General features: G+C 33.6%; 1 protein-coding gene across 1 annotated transcript in view; it reads left to right on the top strand.

Annotated features, from left to right (window-relative positions):
- Positions 1-18,686, top strand: part of LOC114046106 (unconventional myosin-XVI-like) — a 682,808-nt gene that overhangs the window by 297,626 nt on the left and 366,496 nt on the right. The window contains exons 15-16 of the mRNA XM_027866360.1: positions 6,917-7,034; positions 16,618-16,765. Coding sequence (XP_027722161.1) covers positions 6,917-7,034; positions 16,618-16,765 — 266 coding nt within the window. The remainder of the gene's footprint in view (positions 1-6,916; positions 7,035-16,617; positions 16,766-18,686) is intronic.

Consider the following 18,686-nt stretch of genomic DNA (forward strand, 5'->3'; position numbering starts at 1 on the left):
ACTCCTCTGTAATCACTTATCTAACATCTTAGTTCAATCCCTCTTTACCCTTCATCTACATTATTTTAATGGCTTCCTAATCGGTCTCCCTGTGTCATCTATCCCAACTCTAATCCACCATACTAAAATGATTTTTTTTAATCACAGAAAATCACAGATTTTCTTTTAAATGGTGCCACTCCCCCACTCAGACTTCCTTGACTCCCTGTCACCTCTAGAATCAGATAAAACTTCTTTTTAGCTTTTAAAGCCCTTTATGATTTTGCATTAACCCATTTTTCCAGCCTCCTTATACATCACTCTCCCTTCCCAATACATTCAATCTGGCCTACTTTCTGTTCCTCATGTATACCATTCCATCTTTCCTACCTCTGCATTTGCAGGAGCTAGTCCCCTGGAATGTACTGTCTCCTCACCTCTACTTTTAGATTCTTTCTCTTCCTTCAGAATGAAGCATTCCTTCTAACAGAGGCATTTCCTAATCCCCTCACCTGATAATGCTTATCTCTTAAACTACCTTATATTCCCCTACTTTGTCTTTCATATCCTTAAAGATATACTATATATACCTCTACATGCCCTTAGCTCTTTGTGTTTAGGAATTACTGCATTTGGCAATTGATTGCTTGGTTAATTGTTTGAATAGGAAGCTAATGAAGAGAGCAGCACTTTGTAGTACTGGAGTTATGAATTTAAATGCAAATGAATGAATCCATAGCATTTATTTAGCACTTTTTATATTCCAAACACTGGGAGAAATACAAAAACAAGACAGTTCCTACCTCAAGAAACTTATATTCAAATGGGGGAGGCAACATAAAGGTGGATGGTATTCAAGGAAGGGTATTATGGTCTGGGAAGTGACTAAGCTCATGAAGAAGTAAATAATACAGTAGTTCATTAATACACCCTTTCCAGTGGCAGTGGTGATTTGATTACAATTCCCAGGAAAGAGAGGTGTGTGTGTGTGTGCGTGTGTGTGTTAGAGTAAGGAGGAATAATTCCATTATCAGAGTAGAAAAATGACTAGAATGAAAATGAAGATGGTGGGGGAGCAGATCTGAGTGACTTCTCTTCCCCCAAACATAACCGCTGTTGGCTCAGTTTGTAGGATGGAGCAGCCGCAGCAGCAATAGCTGCAAAAAACTAGCTCTGCTAAGTGCTGTCTATGGGACTTCAGAAAATCACTTCAATTCTTGGTGCCTGTTTTCTCATCTGCAAAGGAAGAAGCTGGACTAGGTGATTAATTAATTGATTCATGGTGCCTTCCAGCTCTAAATCCTATGAACCTAAATTTTGTGATCAGGGAATTGACCTGACCAGTAAGCATAAGAATTAGACTACCAACAAGGCAAAAGACTGATTGAAAAGGAGGCAGAAATACTAGTAAGAAGCTATTTCTGATTACTCCTCCTGATGCCCTTGATTACATATTTCTACCCACAATGCATTTAGTGTTTCAGCCAGTCTGACCTAACTGATGTTCACTGTGCAATAGAACATTCTATCTCCTACCACATGCCTTCACATAGGCTGTCCTCCACGCTTGATATGCTCTTCTTTCTCAACTCAGCTTTTTGAACCCCTAGTAGCCTTCAAGTATCAGAATTCAAGTGCAACTAAGTTCCTTCAAGAGGTCTTTTTTTTTTTTTTGGAAATCCATTGTTCTTAATCATGCACCCCTCAATAAACTGTTTTTATTTTGGATTTATGTTGCATTGACTTTTCTGTGTTCATGTTTTCCACCCAATAGAATGTAAGCGTCATCAGGGTGGATTTCATTTTTGTCTTTGTAACCTCAGCATCTAGCACAAAATAGGCCCTTAATAGATGACTGTTTGATGAGACTGATCACAGAAGTTCAGCCAGGAGGCAATGAGAAGCTGTAGTTGAATCTATTGGAGTAAATGATATTTCCAAGGAAGAGTGGATAGAGGGAAAAGAGAACAGGGCTAAAGACCGCAAAAGAACACATATTTTGATTACTCAGGAGGAGGAAGAATAGCCAGGAAAAGAAAAATATGAAATTACAAATCTTTGAGCCTAAGGGAGCCTAGTAGGGAGGAATAGTCCTTGCCTAGTAGGGAAGGAATAGTTAAATGTTGAATATAGATCAAGGACAATGAATATTGAAAAAGGCCATTAGATCTTGTAATTAGGAGGGCATTGTTGATTTTAGAGGGCACTCTATACTATGTAGTGTAGTGGCTACGTAATACATGGTAAATAATTGAGGAAAGAGTAGGTAATGAGAAAGTGGAGCTAACTATGTTAGACATTTTCCCCCAAGAAATTGGTTAAAATAGAAAAGCCAAGGAAAGACTTTTATCTGATCTCTTGACTTTTTTGGATTTTATTTCATTTTTAATGAAAAAAATCTATTTTCTCCTACCCTGTCCATTGGGGGAAAAATGAAAAAAAAAAAAAACCCTTGTAGCAAATATACATAGCTAAGCAAAACAAATTCTTACATTGACCATGTCCAAAACATGAGTTATTTTCTACTAAATCCATTACCTCTCTGGCAGGAGGTGGGTAGCATGCTTCATCATTTGTCCTTTGGAATCATGATTGATCCATTGTGTTGATCAGAATTCTTAAGTCTTTCAACTTTACAATGTTGTTGTTATTGTACAATTTTTTCATATGGTTCTACTCATTTTACTACATATATATATATACATATAATTTGTTTGATGTTTGTTTTTACATTTCAACCATTTACAAGTTACTCCCATTTCATGAGATGTCTCATAACAAAACCAAACAGTTAAGTAAAATTCATATTATACAGACGTCATCTGAAGGTACATGTGATATACCACATATGTAGCGTCCTTCCATCTATTTTTTTTTTTTTTGCAATTAACAAAAATCTATATCAGGCAGCAAAGACAGACAATTTGAAGAGCTAAAAAGAGAAATTACATTTTGCTGAAATGTAATATAACAATGAATTGGTTTCAATATTCCACATATATGCACCCAAGGAAATAGCTTCTCAATACTTAAAATGAAATGAAAATACAAAGAGAAATAGACAATAAAATTACAATGGTGGTGGACTTCAATTTATCTAACAGCCCTAAATGAATGTAAAAAAAAATCATAAGTAGGATAAGGACCTGAATAGACTTGTAGAAAAATTAGATAAGGTATACCTTTGGCAATTATTGAATGAATATAGAAAGGAGTATGCATATTTTAGTTGTACATAATTATTTCTTAAAACATAAAAACCTCATAAAATACAGAAAAAGTGGAAATATTGTACCCATCTTTTAATGATCATGATGTAATGTAAATAAGGTGAAATAAATAATTTATATTAAATAAATTGAAAAGATATTAAAATCAACTGAAGACTGAATAACTTACTCTTAAGGAATTGTTGCATCAACAAACACACAATAGAAAAACAAATAATTCCATTAAATATAATGAAATCAATGAGAAAACATTCCAAAAAATAATTAACATAGCCAAAGCAGTCCTTAGGGGAAAATTTATATCTTTAAATTATTTTTATTAACAAAAAAGAAAAAGAACAGAGCAATGAGTTAGCAATGCAATTAAAATGATAGAAAGACCATCAAATTAAAAAATTAAAAATGAAAATGGAAATCCTGATAATCAAAGAAGAAAGTATAAAAAATAAAAACAAAACAAAAAATCAAATTAATAAAATGGATTTCTCTATCAGTAATTTGGGACATTTTTTTAAAAATACAGCTGTTTATAGTTTGAATTTCTTTCTTGGAAAATTGCTTGTTCATATCCTTTGAAAATATGTCATTGGGAGAATGGCTCTTATGCTTATACATTTTAATATATTCCTTACATGTCATAGAAATTACTTATTTATTTGAGAATCTTGCTATAGAGATTCCCCTGCTAACTGTACGGAAGACTTAATTTAAGGAATCCTAAAACTCTTGTTGATAAAGGGGAAGGAGTCGTTGGAGAAAGAGAGCAATTAAAGACAAATGACTACTAGAGGAAAGTTTTGAAGGATGTAGGAACAAATTGGAGGGTTTAGGGAAAGGAAACTTTTGAGAAATGTAGGAGAGAAGTTTAGGGGAGCTGGTTGATTACTGGTTGATCAGGACATTATATGCTGATTTGGGACACAAAGGAAGAGAGAGAGAAAAATATCAGCGCAATTACTATGAACAGTGACATAGGGAATCTATTTAAAAAATTCAAAACTTATTATTAAGCAGAAACCATGACTCTGATGAGGTTATTCACTATAATCTTGAAGTGAGTAAAATCAGTTAAATTTCTCCAGTGGCAAAAGAATAGGAAAGGACAAAAGGAATATAACATATCAGAATCAGAAAGCCAAGGGCTTCTAGCACAGTCAATAGTAAAACTATAAAGTTTATGCTCATTGAGTTCAGACTTACAATGGCTAAGATATTGAATAATTTATCCAAAGTGGCCCAGCAAATAGTGATATAACCTCCAGTGGGGCCTAGGTCTTCTGATTACCACTTCTATCAATCAGTCAGTCAACAACAACAACAACAAATATTAAAAGTGTCTGCTATGTGCTAGACACTGAGTATATAAAGACAAAAAATGAAATAGGCCTCATCCACAAGGAAATTACATTATTATGGAAGAGAAAAATTATATCTATATATAATGTGTATATATATACATACACACATATATATTTAACAGAACATATACAAAATAAATGCAATGTTCTTTTCTACTTCCTAATGTTCTATAGTTCAATGTAACCTTTATACCTTGCATATTTATTTGGCTGTCAATTTTTATATGTATTTTGTAATCATTAATATAATATGACACTATCAGGGTCTTAAGAAATAAAAGATTAATAGTAAAAATAATTTAAAAATAATTTCTTAGGTATTTATTTTTAAATTATTTTTACTAAATAACTACTATGAAACATTGAAATTGATGCACAGGCAAGGTACTACCTTCTATTTTCTTTATTAGTTAACAATGTTAATATTTAAAAATATTAAACATGGGGCAGCTAGGTGGCACAATAGTTAGAGCTCCGGCCTGGGAGTCTGGAGGACCTGAGTTCAAATCCAGCCTCAGACACTTGATACTTAGAGCTGTGTGACCATGGGTAAATCACTTACCTCGATTGCCTCACCTAAAAAAAAAATTAAACAGGACATGACTGGATAAGACAAAATAGGAGATTACTTGTGAAGAGTGATGTAATGGAATCTATTCCAAATTATATTATTAGTAATATTTCTGCCACTAAAACTTTCTAATGTTTGCCTCTTAGTTTTACTTTCTTTAAAGATAGAAGTGATAACAGTAAATTTTCTAGTATAGTCAACTTTTTTTCCTCTTTTTTTTTTTTTGATGAGGCAATAGTAAATGACTTGCCCAAGATCACACAGCTAGTAAGTGTCAAGTGGCTGGATTTGAACTCAGGTCTTCCTGATTCCAGAAGCAGTGCTCTATCCTCTGGTCACTTAACTGCTCCTCCAGTCAATTTTTTTTAAACTAGGAAGCTGACTATATGTTTTAGAAGTTTAAAAATTAGTCATTTCTAAACATCTTTGAAATCACTGCAATTCAGTCATTTTTAGTCACCAACAAGTTTTTTTAAGCACTTATCATGTACCAAGCACTATGCTAAGTGCTAAAGGTAAAAAGATTTAAATTTTTTTTTGTGACTCCTAGGAACTCACAAGTCTACATGCCAAGTAACACCACATACCCAGAATAAAGACATCTAGTGAAAAGACATTAATACATTTTATTTACATCCCCATATCTCATATCACTTTCTGTTTGGTAGGTGACAAACAAAATATTTTTTGTAATCTTTCATACTTGAAAACTATTCAGAATGAATGAGGTGTTTTTATATAGCAAACACAGGAAAAATTGTTTTTTAAACCCAGAAAATACAAATAAAAATGTCATCTAAGTAAGAATAATTCAATTCTAGGAGAGCCAAACAACATGCAAATTAATTCATCCAGGAGGACTCTGTCTAGGGTAGAGGAAGTGACATTTGGATGTGATTCTTTCCTGCAGTAAAACAATTCTTTCTGAAATATAGGGGAGAGAAAAGCCGCCCAGACCCTCCTTGGTTCTGTCATTCGTTGGAGAATTGTTTGATCACTCTCACTGTCAAACACTTGGCTGAAAGAAGCAGAAGAAGCTTTTTTTGAAAAAAAAAAAAACAATGCTATATACATCATCTCAAGAGCTGTCAATAAATGTGAAAACATTTATTAATAGAATTGCTGCAGCTATAAATTTCCTCAATTTATGGAATTTCCACAAGCAGGTTGCATGGAGTAATATATGGGAAAGCAACCATGTGATGATAGCAGTAGCAGCAGTTTGCATTTGTATAGGATTTTAAAATTTACCAAATGTTTTGCTATTCCAGTTTTAAAGATGAGGAAGCTGAGTCACATAGAGGTTGAATAACTTGCCTAGAGTGACCTAGCTAGGGCAGAATTTGAAACCAAGTCTTCCTAACTCCAAGTCCAACACTCTGTCCACTACTTCATATTGCTATTAACTCAAATTCACTACTTGGAAGAAAAGATTAGGTCATTATTTATAGCCAAAATTAGAAAATATTTTTGACACCCCTCCAAAAATGATTTTGTTTGTTTGTTTTTTACTACCTGTTACAAAGTGATGGGAGAAGCAGTTCTTTTGCAGTTCCTTGGTACAAACATGCTTCAAGGTTAAGTGACTGTTCTAAGCTAGGTCATCTAGTGAACAAAAGATTTTCAAAGCTCCGTAGAGCTATATTATTTAGATAATTCAGTTCATCTTGTGATTGCAAACAGAAAGACAACGTTAAGAAATCTGAAAATACCCTACTTCCACAAAGCATATGCATTTTTAAAAACAAAGTCCGTAACAAACTTTTGTTATATTACAGGTTAATTGCATTTTAGAAGCTTTTGGACATGCTAAGACAACACTTAATGACTTGTCCAGTTGTTTTATAAAATACTTTGAACTGCAGTTCTGTGAGAAGAAAAAATCTTTAACAGGAGGTAAGTACAAATTATGTTGGAATACAGATAGATTCCTTGTTGAACCACAAGATGGCAGAGAAACCCAAGGAAATGATTAGGACTTCCAGTAAAACAGGTCTTCAACATTTCAGTTCTATTTTAATAGATTTATCATGGCTAAAGAACAAATTTGACAGCTACAGGGAAAACAGATTAGCAAATGGCTTAATTAGGGTCCTGTTTATACTTCTGCTGTCAATTCAAATACTGGTTTGCTTGAAATAAACCTTTTTACTTTCTTTTCACATCTTGCTTTTTGTAACAGGGACCAAGACTCAGAAAATATTTTCACTTACTGATCCTAATAACTGAGACATGGAATTTTAAACACTGCTACAACCTTGGGTTGCAATAACTGAAACCTAAGGGAGAGCTTTTTCAAAATGCCTTAGTAGATCATTAAGTTTTATGATAATCTGGGATGTGTACTGAACCAAACTGGCAAACCCAAATTGAAAGAAACCACATTAATTTTCTAAAACCTGAACCTAAATGAACCATTTCTCAAGAACAATTTTAATAAAATCAGCACATCAAGGTATTCACCAAAATGAAATTGAGCCAATCAATTTAGGCCAGTTCTCTAATGAGAATACAATAAAACCCGTCATTATTATTGTTATTATTTCACATTTACATAATGAGCTAAGTTTTACAAAATGCTTTCTTACTAGCATCCTTGTGAAGAGGCATTACAAATATAATTCTTTTCTTATAGACTAAGAAACTGAGGATCAAAGAGGCTAAGTAATTAACCCATGTTGTCACACCTCTAGTTCTAATTTTGTTCAATCATCTCTAATGATTTTGTCCTCTATATAATACTGGAGAAAATTCAGACTCATTATTGTTTTTGAAATTTGTTATACCCAAAAGATTTTTTAAAACAAATATATAATAGAATAAATGCAATTTAACAAAGAAATATACAACTTACTCTAGTAAATAAAGACACTTAGAGAAACTTGAGCCAGTTATTTGAATATAAGCCATGTCATAATTACAAATGCTTATTATAGGCAGAAAAATGTAATTTTGGAAGGCTGACTACTAAAAAAGTCCAATTACTGAGTCTTAGTCCTTCTATAGGAAGGGATCTTCTGACTCTAATTATAGTGCTTTACCCAATTCCAGTGGCTGCAGGAAAGAACACTGGTAACTCAATGGATTCTGAGTGTTCTGAATGACATGTTCTAAAGAAAGAGAAACTGGTTAAAAAAAAAAAACTCTGAAAATTAGGGATCTCTTCAAATAGCTTCCTAAAGAAAATTCTGGGATCCTCTTTCCTTAAAACATTATGGTCAGAATGAATCATAAGACTCCAACTTTAAGAATGATTCTATTTTAAAAAAAAAAACAGGTATGTAGGCTGAGTTTCTGGCTTTAGTTCACCACCGCTATCACCACTCTCTCTGATTTTTTTTTTTAATGATTGTTTGGCTTCTGAAGGTTAGCCAGCAATGTGTTGTATAACACCCTGGGGCTTCTTATATGATCCATTCCATCCTCCATCAAGGCATATCATTAAAAACTGAGAATCTGGTCCTCATAAATTCCATTTTGTACTGACCATCACCACCTCTGACTACTTCTAGGTGAAGTCTTTAGGCAGTGAAAGTCTTTTCTAGAGATCTCATCCTATTTTAATTTTGCTGAATGAAATAAAACTTAAATGATCCCTTTTCCTCTAGAATAGCATTAATAATTTCTTTTTCTTTCCAAAATAAAATTTATCAGGAAAAGAACTATATATCTATGAAAAAGAATATACATGTATATGTAGATATATGTTTAACAGAATTGATATATTTACTGACCCTACAAAACATATATTGAATGTGGCTTCTTGGCTATAGTTTTTTTTTTAAACTCTAAGTTTTGAAGGACAATTTTGCATATAAATTTATATAATTATTTCCAAAATAGATTTAATAGTTACATTAAAGAGAAAAAAACAAAATAAAAAGTGATTTTATAGACAGAGGATTTGTACTGATGTCATTTATTATCTGTTTAACAGAATTTCTCTACTTACCTAAAAGAATAGAATTTAAAAATCACTCCATTGATCTTACAGCTGACAAAAAGTATTATGATAGCAACTTAATTTGTTTGTTGTTGGTGATAATTATACACATGTATTTAGAATATTTATATCAGTTTATAAATATAATATTAATTTATAAATATAAAATATAGATAGAAAAGTATAGAATCAATATCACAAGCATAACATAGTAAAAATAGGTACCTTCTCTGCAACTAATAGTCCTGAAGTTGCCTGGGCTACTAAAAAGTCCAGTGACTGAAGGTCATATAGACAGTATGTATCAAACAGGACTTGAATCAAGTGTTCCTACAGGACACTGTCTCTCATAGTTATAGATTTAGAGATATAGACATAGCTATAGATGTAGGTGTGAATATGTGTGTATGGATAATATAATGTGTTCCCCATCACTAAAATTGTTCAAACAGATATGTGGTGATCACTTTCTAGAGATGATGTAGGAAGGATTCCTGTTTGAGTGAGGATTTTGGACTAGATGTTTTCCAAAGTCTCCTAAAACTCTAATATTTTATTATTCTATTTAATGATTCTACCATGATGTGCTCTAATAACTATCAATAAATTGCCAAGTAATATGACTCAATAATACTTTTTATCCCCGAAAAGCCTTGATTTGCTGTCACAATGAATAGATACAATTATAGCTCTGAACTAAATTGATATGGATAGGAGATATGATGTAAAAAAATGATGAGCTAGTCCTTTATCTAATTAAAACAACACCAAGAAACATAATCGTAATTGTCTTATGGTATTTTGTTACATAAATATGGTATCTGCTGTCTTCCCCTCTACTCAAGCAGAATGCAGGAGAATGCAAAGACTATCACTGCAGAGATTTTTTTAAAATTTTGCTGTCTTTCACACACTGTCTTTTGCATGTAGTAGACAATACATCTTTGTGGAATTTTTGAACTATTATCAACAATAAGCAAGTTAAGCAGCTATCATAAAACTTTTTTTCAGCTCTAAGGAGTGATTTTTGAATTCTACTTCTTGAGGTAAGGAGAACATTCTGTTGAACAGATAATAAATGACATCAGTTCAAACTTTGCCTATAAAATCAGTTTTTATTTTGCTTTTTCTTCTCTTCAATGTAATTATTATAGCCATTTTGGAGTTCATGGTATAAATGTATATGTAAAATTGTCCTCCAAAACTTAGAGTTAAAAAACATAACAGCCAAATAGCCATATTCAAAACATGCTTTGTAGAGTCAGTATGTGTGTGTGTGTGTGTGTGTTTCAGTTGTGTCTGACTTTTTTGTGACCCTTTTGGGGTTTTCTTGGCAAAGATACTAAAGTGGATATATATGACAAATCTTTTATGGTCAATGCTTTCTCTTGTCTATCATTTTTTATTTCTTGTTATTCATATGCTGTTTCCTTTAATGAAACTTGTCATTTCTGCTTTTCCTTTCTTTCTCCTAACTGACATAGTAGATAGGCTTGGACTTAGAGCCAGTAAAACCTGGATTCAGGTTCTAAATCCAATGCATACTGGCTGTGTGACTATGGGCAATTCACTTGACCTGTCAATAACAGAGCCAGCTAATTGCAGAGAAGGTGCTCACCTTCATTGGTAGAGGAAGTTTCTTCATCTGAGAGTCCTCAATATCAATGAAATCACAGATTCAGTTGTTATCCCATTCTTTCATGAAGTTTAGTAAAATGCCTCACTTTTTACCTTTACCTTTTCTTAGCATCCTTAAAATATAGTTTTTATTAATTTTTTTAACAAGGCATATCCACTTTATCTCAGTTGTTTCTAGCAGAAACTAAGGAAGCTTATGAAAATTAAGTAAAATACAATAACTAGAAGAAATTTCTCCACATGTATCTTCCCACTTTCCCTGTGTAACAATTCACATTCAATGTATCAATAACACTGAATATTATCAGGTCAAGATTCAAATTCAGAAGCTTCGGAAGCTTTCTGTCTGAATAATTTAAAGAAAAAGGAAAGTCACCTTAAATCTTCATTTAAATTCAATTCCATCTGAAGTTACAGAAATGGAATTAATAGCCTAACCAGGCTTTGATTTATTGATGTTTAAGCTAATTTGCATATTTGGTGGGGTACAACTCATTTAAAATAGAAACAAAGCTATAATCAGCAATTTTGGTTCCCAGGGCAAGCAGCACAAAACATGCCCTCAAATAAACTTCTTAATTGCCATAGCATCATAGACTTAGAGCTGAAGGGCCATTAGAGGACATAAAGGGAGCCACCTCATTTTACTGATGAAGAACTAAGGTCCAAAAGTTTTAAATGATTTGGTAAGAGTCATGTAAATTGTTAATGTTAGAACCAGGATGTGAACCAAGGCCACTTAAATCGATATCTAGCATTCTTTCTATTATATTATGTATGAAAATAATTCAAGAGGTAATTAGAAGCTGAACGTGGTGGTTTGCCCCAGTAATCCAGGCTACCAAAGAGACTGAGGTTGGCAGATCTCTTGAATTCTGGAGTTCTGAGCATCAATTGGGATGAGTAAAATATGTTTCTCTATTGAGTCTGTCATCAATATAGTGAGCCTGTAGCAGTGGTGGGAGGAGACCAACAAGTTGCCAGAGGAGGGACAATTCAGCCCAAGTTGGCAATGGTACAGACCATAATTACTCTGCTAGTCGATAGTAGAATTAAGCCTGTGAGTAACCCCTGTACTTCCAGCCTCTGTGAAATAGGAAGACCCAGTCTTTCAAAAAATGCATTTTAAAAAGTAATTAGAGCAAATTTAGTTGGGCAAGAAGGAGAATTAGTTACTATAGTGGCTCACAGGCGGGTGTTATTAAAATATTATTAAATGTTATTAAAATAGCTTTCCACTTTAATTAAATATTCTTGTTAATCAGATACTAAAGTAAGTTGTTTCTAGCCTGCTGAAGGAAGGCATGCGCTGTCAACATGCACACAAAAATTTAAATACTGCAGTTTTTTAAGTCATCATTTTATATTTTTGTACCCTCCAAATTTCTCATTAGTCACTTGGCCCTTCTTATAGCTTCTAGTAGGATAGCCCATCACTGTGGGTCATTCAGCCACAATAAAGCTTTATCAAGTAGTAAGTTATTATATGGATTTAAGGTTGTCTTTTTGAAATTGGAAAATGCCAAGCAGTTGTAGTGATTTTAGTAGTAATGTAATTGATGCTTAGCGGCTGATATTGACTATAGCTAATCAATAGAGCCAACTGCTTTCTTACTAAGACTATGCTTAGCCCATGTAGTAAGATCATGTTATTACCATAAGAAACATTCTTGCTAAGAACAGAGTTTTCATCCTGTTCACCTCCAAGCTCTACCAGATGTTATTGCTATTGTAATAGTACTTTTGCCCATACTGCCTTGGGGCATGCTCAGCAAACATCACAAAACCACTTCAAGCTTTGATGCTCCTAAACTAGGAGAACACCTGAACACCTCCCAAGGAGGAGGTGGGGCAGCCATGGTGGTGCTATACTTTTCTTAACAATAATCCTGGGATGAGAGCCACAAGAAGGTTTTTATTATCCACATTTTAACAATGAAGAAACTGAGTTTTAGGGAAGTTATATGACTTATTGAAAATGCTTAGGATTACCAAGTGGTAGAGAAGACAAGAATCAAAGAGTCGTAGAATGTTGGAGTGGAAGAGATTTTAGCAATGATCTAGTCCATATGTTCCCAAAATGGGCCATACCACTCCCTCCGGGGCAGTAGAACAGGGCAGAGTTGGGGAGGGCAGTAGTACCCTCGAGTGCAGTGAGGGGCATTGAATTAAAATAAGGGGGTGGTAGAAGCATAGGGAAATAAGAGAATAAAATTTTGAAAGACTTTTTCTACATGTTTCATCTTTTGTGTAACAGAGTTAAAGTTGTAGTGATTACATTATTTTCCAAATAAACACACAAAATGCAAGGTATAATCAAGCAGTGGTTAAGTCTGCCAACAGATCTTAACAAGCAAGTGTTGGCAGGTGAGCATGTCCCAAATTGTCAGGAAGTCCAGCAGGCATGACAGAAATATGTGCATGTAATTACTTGTTTACAATCCGATACTATATATCATATAGTATACAGCTACATAATGCAATATTGTGTCATAAAAATTTCAACGCAGGAAAAAAATCCACAGATTTACAACAAATTATTAAATTTAAGATATCATTTTAAAAATTTATATTTTTTGAAATGATGCAAATTTCAAAAAAAAAAAATCAAAGGGTTATAAAAAGATTTCCAGGGGGGCCACTGAGTAATTTTTTTTTTGAAAAGGAGGCATAAGCCAAATAAATTTGGGAACCTCTGTCCAACCACTTTAATTAGGAAACCAACTGACCTCAAACCCAATGCAGTTTCAACTATACTAAATTATTCCACTCATGAATGACACAGAGGAGTTAGAGCATATTGGAACATAGGAGTAAGAAACTAGGTCAACATTAAGCAATTAACAAAATTTATTTAGTTTTTATTATGTGGAGAGAGAAAATGTTCAAATTATGCTTTTGTAAGGAGTTGAAGTTAGGGTAACACAATAGATGTTGGGAGCAGGTAAAAGGTAATGCTGGAGCTATTGAGGACATTGCAACACTTTTAGGGAGGATATATATATATGTATATATACATATATATATTATATATAACTGTGTACATATAATGTATATTTTATGTTTTATTTTTTAGTGTAAACTGAAAAATATCCATGCTTAGTCTAAAAAAATTCCCTGCAGGACATCTTTCCATGCAAAATACCATTCGTATCACATATAATGTTTGATCAAACCACAAAAAAAATAGTGTAGAAGAATTATGTTGAAAGTCTTATTTTTTTAAATTCAAAGTCTTTCAGGTCAAGTTATTAGTAAAAAGAAATGTTCATCCTGTCAATGGACACACTTGGAATTGAAAATTCCCAGGTGCCTCTTTAGCTTAGAAACCAATTACCTTCCCTCAATTATTACAATTTTATTTCAGTATTATAGGGAAAAAAAAAGACATTTCCTTCTGGAAGAATATTTGGTTCCCCTGGCAGTTAATTTTATTTTACATTTTTAGAATGTAAAATGTCCATTAAGATAGTTTTTGAAACCCTACTGATCAGAAAGCTGTTAATCCTTAGCAATTTTTCTCCCTGCTGGAGATGAGCTAACAAGGATGATTACTAATTACATTTTTTTTTCTAATTCAAATGGAAGGTTTTGAAGTAGCTCTATGGGGTGGAGTTTGATTAATTTTGAATGCTGTTTTAAATAAAGCTTACACATATTATAGAATCAGCATGTGGAAGTGTCATTTGTATCCCTGAGTGTAGAAGTGTGATAATCATGAGGGCTACCCCACTAAGCCTTCCACTCTCACCTCTCTGTTCCTTTCGTTGATGAAAAGGGTGGGGAATGACTCAATTAAAGAACCTCATTGCATATGTGTCTGAGGTTAATAGGAAAAGATTTTTATACTTTTGTGTTCTGGTTTATCTGAAGAATTAATATCATTAATATAATAAAATTATAGTGGAGGGAAAATAAATTCAGCAATGGGTTTGTTAAAAAATCAAAAAGAAAATAAAGCTTAATATCTGATATTGTATTTGAAAATCCCCTCAGATAAAATGGCAATTACAAAATGGGAAAAGAATGTTTTTGAAGCACACTATTGCCTCATTCTCTACTTTTCTACCCACACGCTTTAATTTTAACACCACTATGTTACCATAATAATGGTCATTTTCTGGCATATTTAAAAGAGGTGAAAGAAAGAGAGAGAGAGAGACAGACAGACAGACAGACAGAAAGACAGAGACAGACAGAGACAGAGACAAAGAGAGAGAGTATTCTTGTTTTGGTGCCATCCAGAGTTGTGTTTTCAAGGACCTTTTCTTCTTGCTCAGTGAAAAATGAAGGTACTGGTACAAATTCCTCTTATGAGATCCTTCTTCAATATGCTTGATCTTACTTTGACTTTTTTGCTTGACCTGAGTATTTCCTGATAGCAAATTCAGTCTAAAGGATGAAACTTGTTCTTAGCCTACATTTTATGGTCAAATCACAAATGAGTTAATGGCTATAAATGTTAAGTAACAATTAGTAAATTATTTAAGTAGGGTCTTGTTTATAGTTCAGTTGTGATGGACCATTAAGTCCATCTTCCTTTCTGAGAACTGTTATCCTGTAAAAATATTGACTATGGGTGGAGTCCTGGCTGTGTATCATTTACATATACTTATGCAGTTCGAGCATATTATCTATTACTGCTGATTATTAATAGCAAAAAGCTGAAGAGATAGTTGTTGAAAGAGATATACTAACATTATTGACAACAGAAGTGTAAATATATAGCCATAAACTATGTCAGGAACTAGGGCCTAAATAATCTCTGAGGATTAAAGAGATTTCTTATACACATTTTGGCATGTCTTGGGCTATAACTTCTTTAATGATTGTGCCATTGTGAAACAGGGTCACGATGTGATGGTGATTTGTTTTGTTTTAGCAACATGATGAATTGAAAGTCATTTATATCAGTGTGCCCTTATATGATATTTTACCTCCTTTTGTTTTACCTCCATTGTGATCAGTGCTGGCTACCTTTAGGAATATGTTGAACAAAATATGAGGGACAGCTAGAAAATGAGAGGTAGTGTTTTGTAGTGAGAGAGCCAGAATCAGAGTCAAGACTTTGGTTCAAGTCTAATCTCTAATGCATGTTGGCTGTGTGACTAGACAAATCCCTGGAACTCTAAATGCCCCCAGGTACCCCTCTAATAATATACATTGCAGAGCACCTGCTGATTTACCTCAATACGAGGAGTTTTCTCAATGGGAGTTCCCCATACCAATTTTAATTAGGGTGTGGGGGAGACAACCTAAAATAATAGTTTCCCTGGACTCCCTACAAATAGCTATCTCAATTTATAGTCCTATCTGGCATACTTCTTATTGTCGGACAACTGTGTACTTGAGCTTCACACTTCATTATTATTGAAGGAATTGATCAATTGTTTAATTATCTGCCATTACATGAAGATATGTGTTTGCATTGCTAGGTAGCCTTTGTGTGGTTTCAAGGGCTTTGGAAGTCTCCTACTATATCCCATTTGTGTCTCAAGATTCTTACGAAATCCAATCTATTTCTTCCTTTGCTACAAAAAGTTTTCTTCAAGTTTTCAGGATGGCAAAGGAATAATAGCTTCCATTTAATTTGTGGGGTTTTATTTTCCAGGGTATTTGTTGGAGAACCTCTGAAAACATCCCCCTTCAATACAGAGAATACTTCAGTACTTTAAAAAAATAATGGACAAAATAAGAAATTTCCTCATCTCTGCATACAGTGGCACTGCTCTAGGAGGAACATCATCTCAGATTTAAATTTCCTGCTACATTTTATCTCAAAGGGCCATATAGGAAAATAAAATAAGCCATGTTACAAAGTATCCCAAGAATAAATAACATTCATGAAAATTAGATGAATAAATGTCATTTAACTGTGTCTCTATTTTTCCAAATCAGCCAGGATTTATACTTATATGCTAGAGAAGACCCGGCTTGTTTCTCAACCTCTCAGCCAGAGCAATTTTCTCATTTTCTACTTGTTAATGGATGGGTTGACTGCTGAAGAAAAATATGGTCTTCGCCTTAATAACTTATCTGCACACAGGTAAGTGGCTGAGCATTCCCAAAGTAATTAATATCAATTTTCAGATTTTGATTAAATTTGATTTTTCTAAAAATAACTTTGGAATGTATAAGAATAGAAAAGGAATGGCTAAAACAAAGAGATATAAGCAATTTTTTTAGCATAAATGTAGTTTTAATTTAAAATGGGAGTTTTTTTCAAACTTCACTATTATGTATACATTTATATTTTTCTAAGTTTTAAGACTGAGGGTAAAACATGATAGTGTTTACATGTTAGAAAGACTCAAAAATAGAATTTGACATCTGGAAAGTCAAAAAGTTCATTCTTGTCATTATGGAGATCAGAGAGATTAAAAGGAAATGTCTGAAAGTGTGTCCTTTGATTATTTTTATTAGCTATTAATGATTAATTTCAAATTTTCAGTAGTCCTTCAATGTGATGATATATTCTTATTGAGGAAAAAATTGATTCAATTCAGTAAACATTTATCATTGGTGTAACATGTAAAAGATACTATACTAAGAAGGCACTGAGAATAAAATAATTTTTAAAAATTGATATAGACTAGTTTCAGAGAGCTTATATTCTATATGGGGGCAGAAGAGAGAGAGGTCCTGCCATAATTGGTTATGTCTAAAACAACTTAGGATGAGATGAGGGTGAAGGAGTATTCAAGTTACAGAATTCTAGGAAATTCCTTATTAATTGAGAGAGTAAATATAAATGCATAACCGATTTGAACTTAAATCAACTTGAAATTTAAGAGGTTGATTTTATATTCTGAAGGTAAGCCATGTGTTGGTATAGAAATGCTGCAATAACTTTCTTCAGGATTTCACAGGGGAGTGGAATAGGAAGAGATAAGAAGGATTTAGCTTTCCTTCTAGGTGTTGTTGTTGAGTCATTTCATTCATGTCTGACTTTCCATGACCCCATTTGGGGTTTTCTCAGCAAAGATACTGAAGTAGTTTGCCATTTCCTTCTCCTGTTCATTTTACAGATGAGGAACTGAGGCAAACAGGGTTAAGTTATTTGCCCAGAGTCACAAAGTTAATATGTGTCTGAGGCCGATTTGAACTGCTGACTCCTGTCCCGGCACTCTATCTGCAGTGCCTCCTAGCTGCCCCATTCTTTCTGTATCTCTCTATGATGGTACTGCCAGGTTCATGCACCTACCCATTCTAGTACTGTCTCTGCTAAGGTTACTTTTTATTTACTATGTATGTATCTTGTAAATCTCTATTTATGTGCATGTTGCCTCCCTCAGCAAAAGTATAAGGTCCTTGAGGACACTTTTATCTTAGTATCTCCAGAACTTGGCACAGTGTCTGGCTCATATATGATAGATTGATTGATTGAGTGGTTGATAAAGCTAGAAGACACCTTAGCAAATTTGTTGTAAAAGATCTTATTTTACAGAAGAGGAACCTAAGCCCCAAAGAAGTAAAATGACCACACAGCTAAAAAATTCCAGAGACAGGTTTAGAACCAAGATCTTCTAACTCCAAGTCTGGTGCTTTTTCCAGTATAGAACACAACTTCTTAGGTCTTCTAGCTGATCATTTCTTCACTCTTCCCTCTTCATCCCTCTTCATCCATCTAACCCTTCACCCCTACACATAAATCCTTAAAAGGCTAATTAATGTGACTGCTTAGTATTATTGCCCTATGACATGGAGCTCCAGAAGGGTTAAGTCGTTTAAACTGAAGTCTACAATTAATGCATAATGCTACGTAGATACAGGGAAGCTATTTGCTCAGTCACGACCATCTTCCTGTTTACAATTCACTCAAATACATCTCTCCCCACTCCACCCCCACAGTATTTTATACTTTAAGAGAAATAAAGTATCAGCTCTACCAGAGCCTGTGAATGGGCAAGGAAGGAGGATTGCACTTAAAGGTACTCTAGGTACTCCGCAAACATAAATGAATAAAT

The sequence above is a fragment of the Vombatus ursinus genome, unplaced genomic scaffold, assembly GCF_900497805.2.
Source record: "Vombatus ursinus unplaced genomic scaffold, bare-nosed wombat genome assembly UNPS02014781.1, whole genome shotgun sequence".
Taxonomy (NCBI): domain Eukaryota; kingdom Metazoa; phylum Chordata; class Mammalia; order Diprotodontia; family Vombatidae; genus Vombatus; species Vombatus ursinus.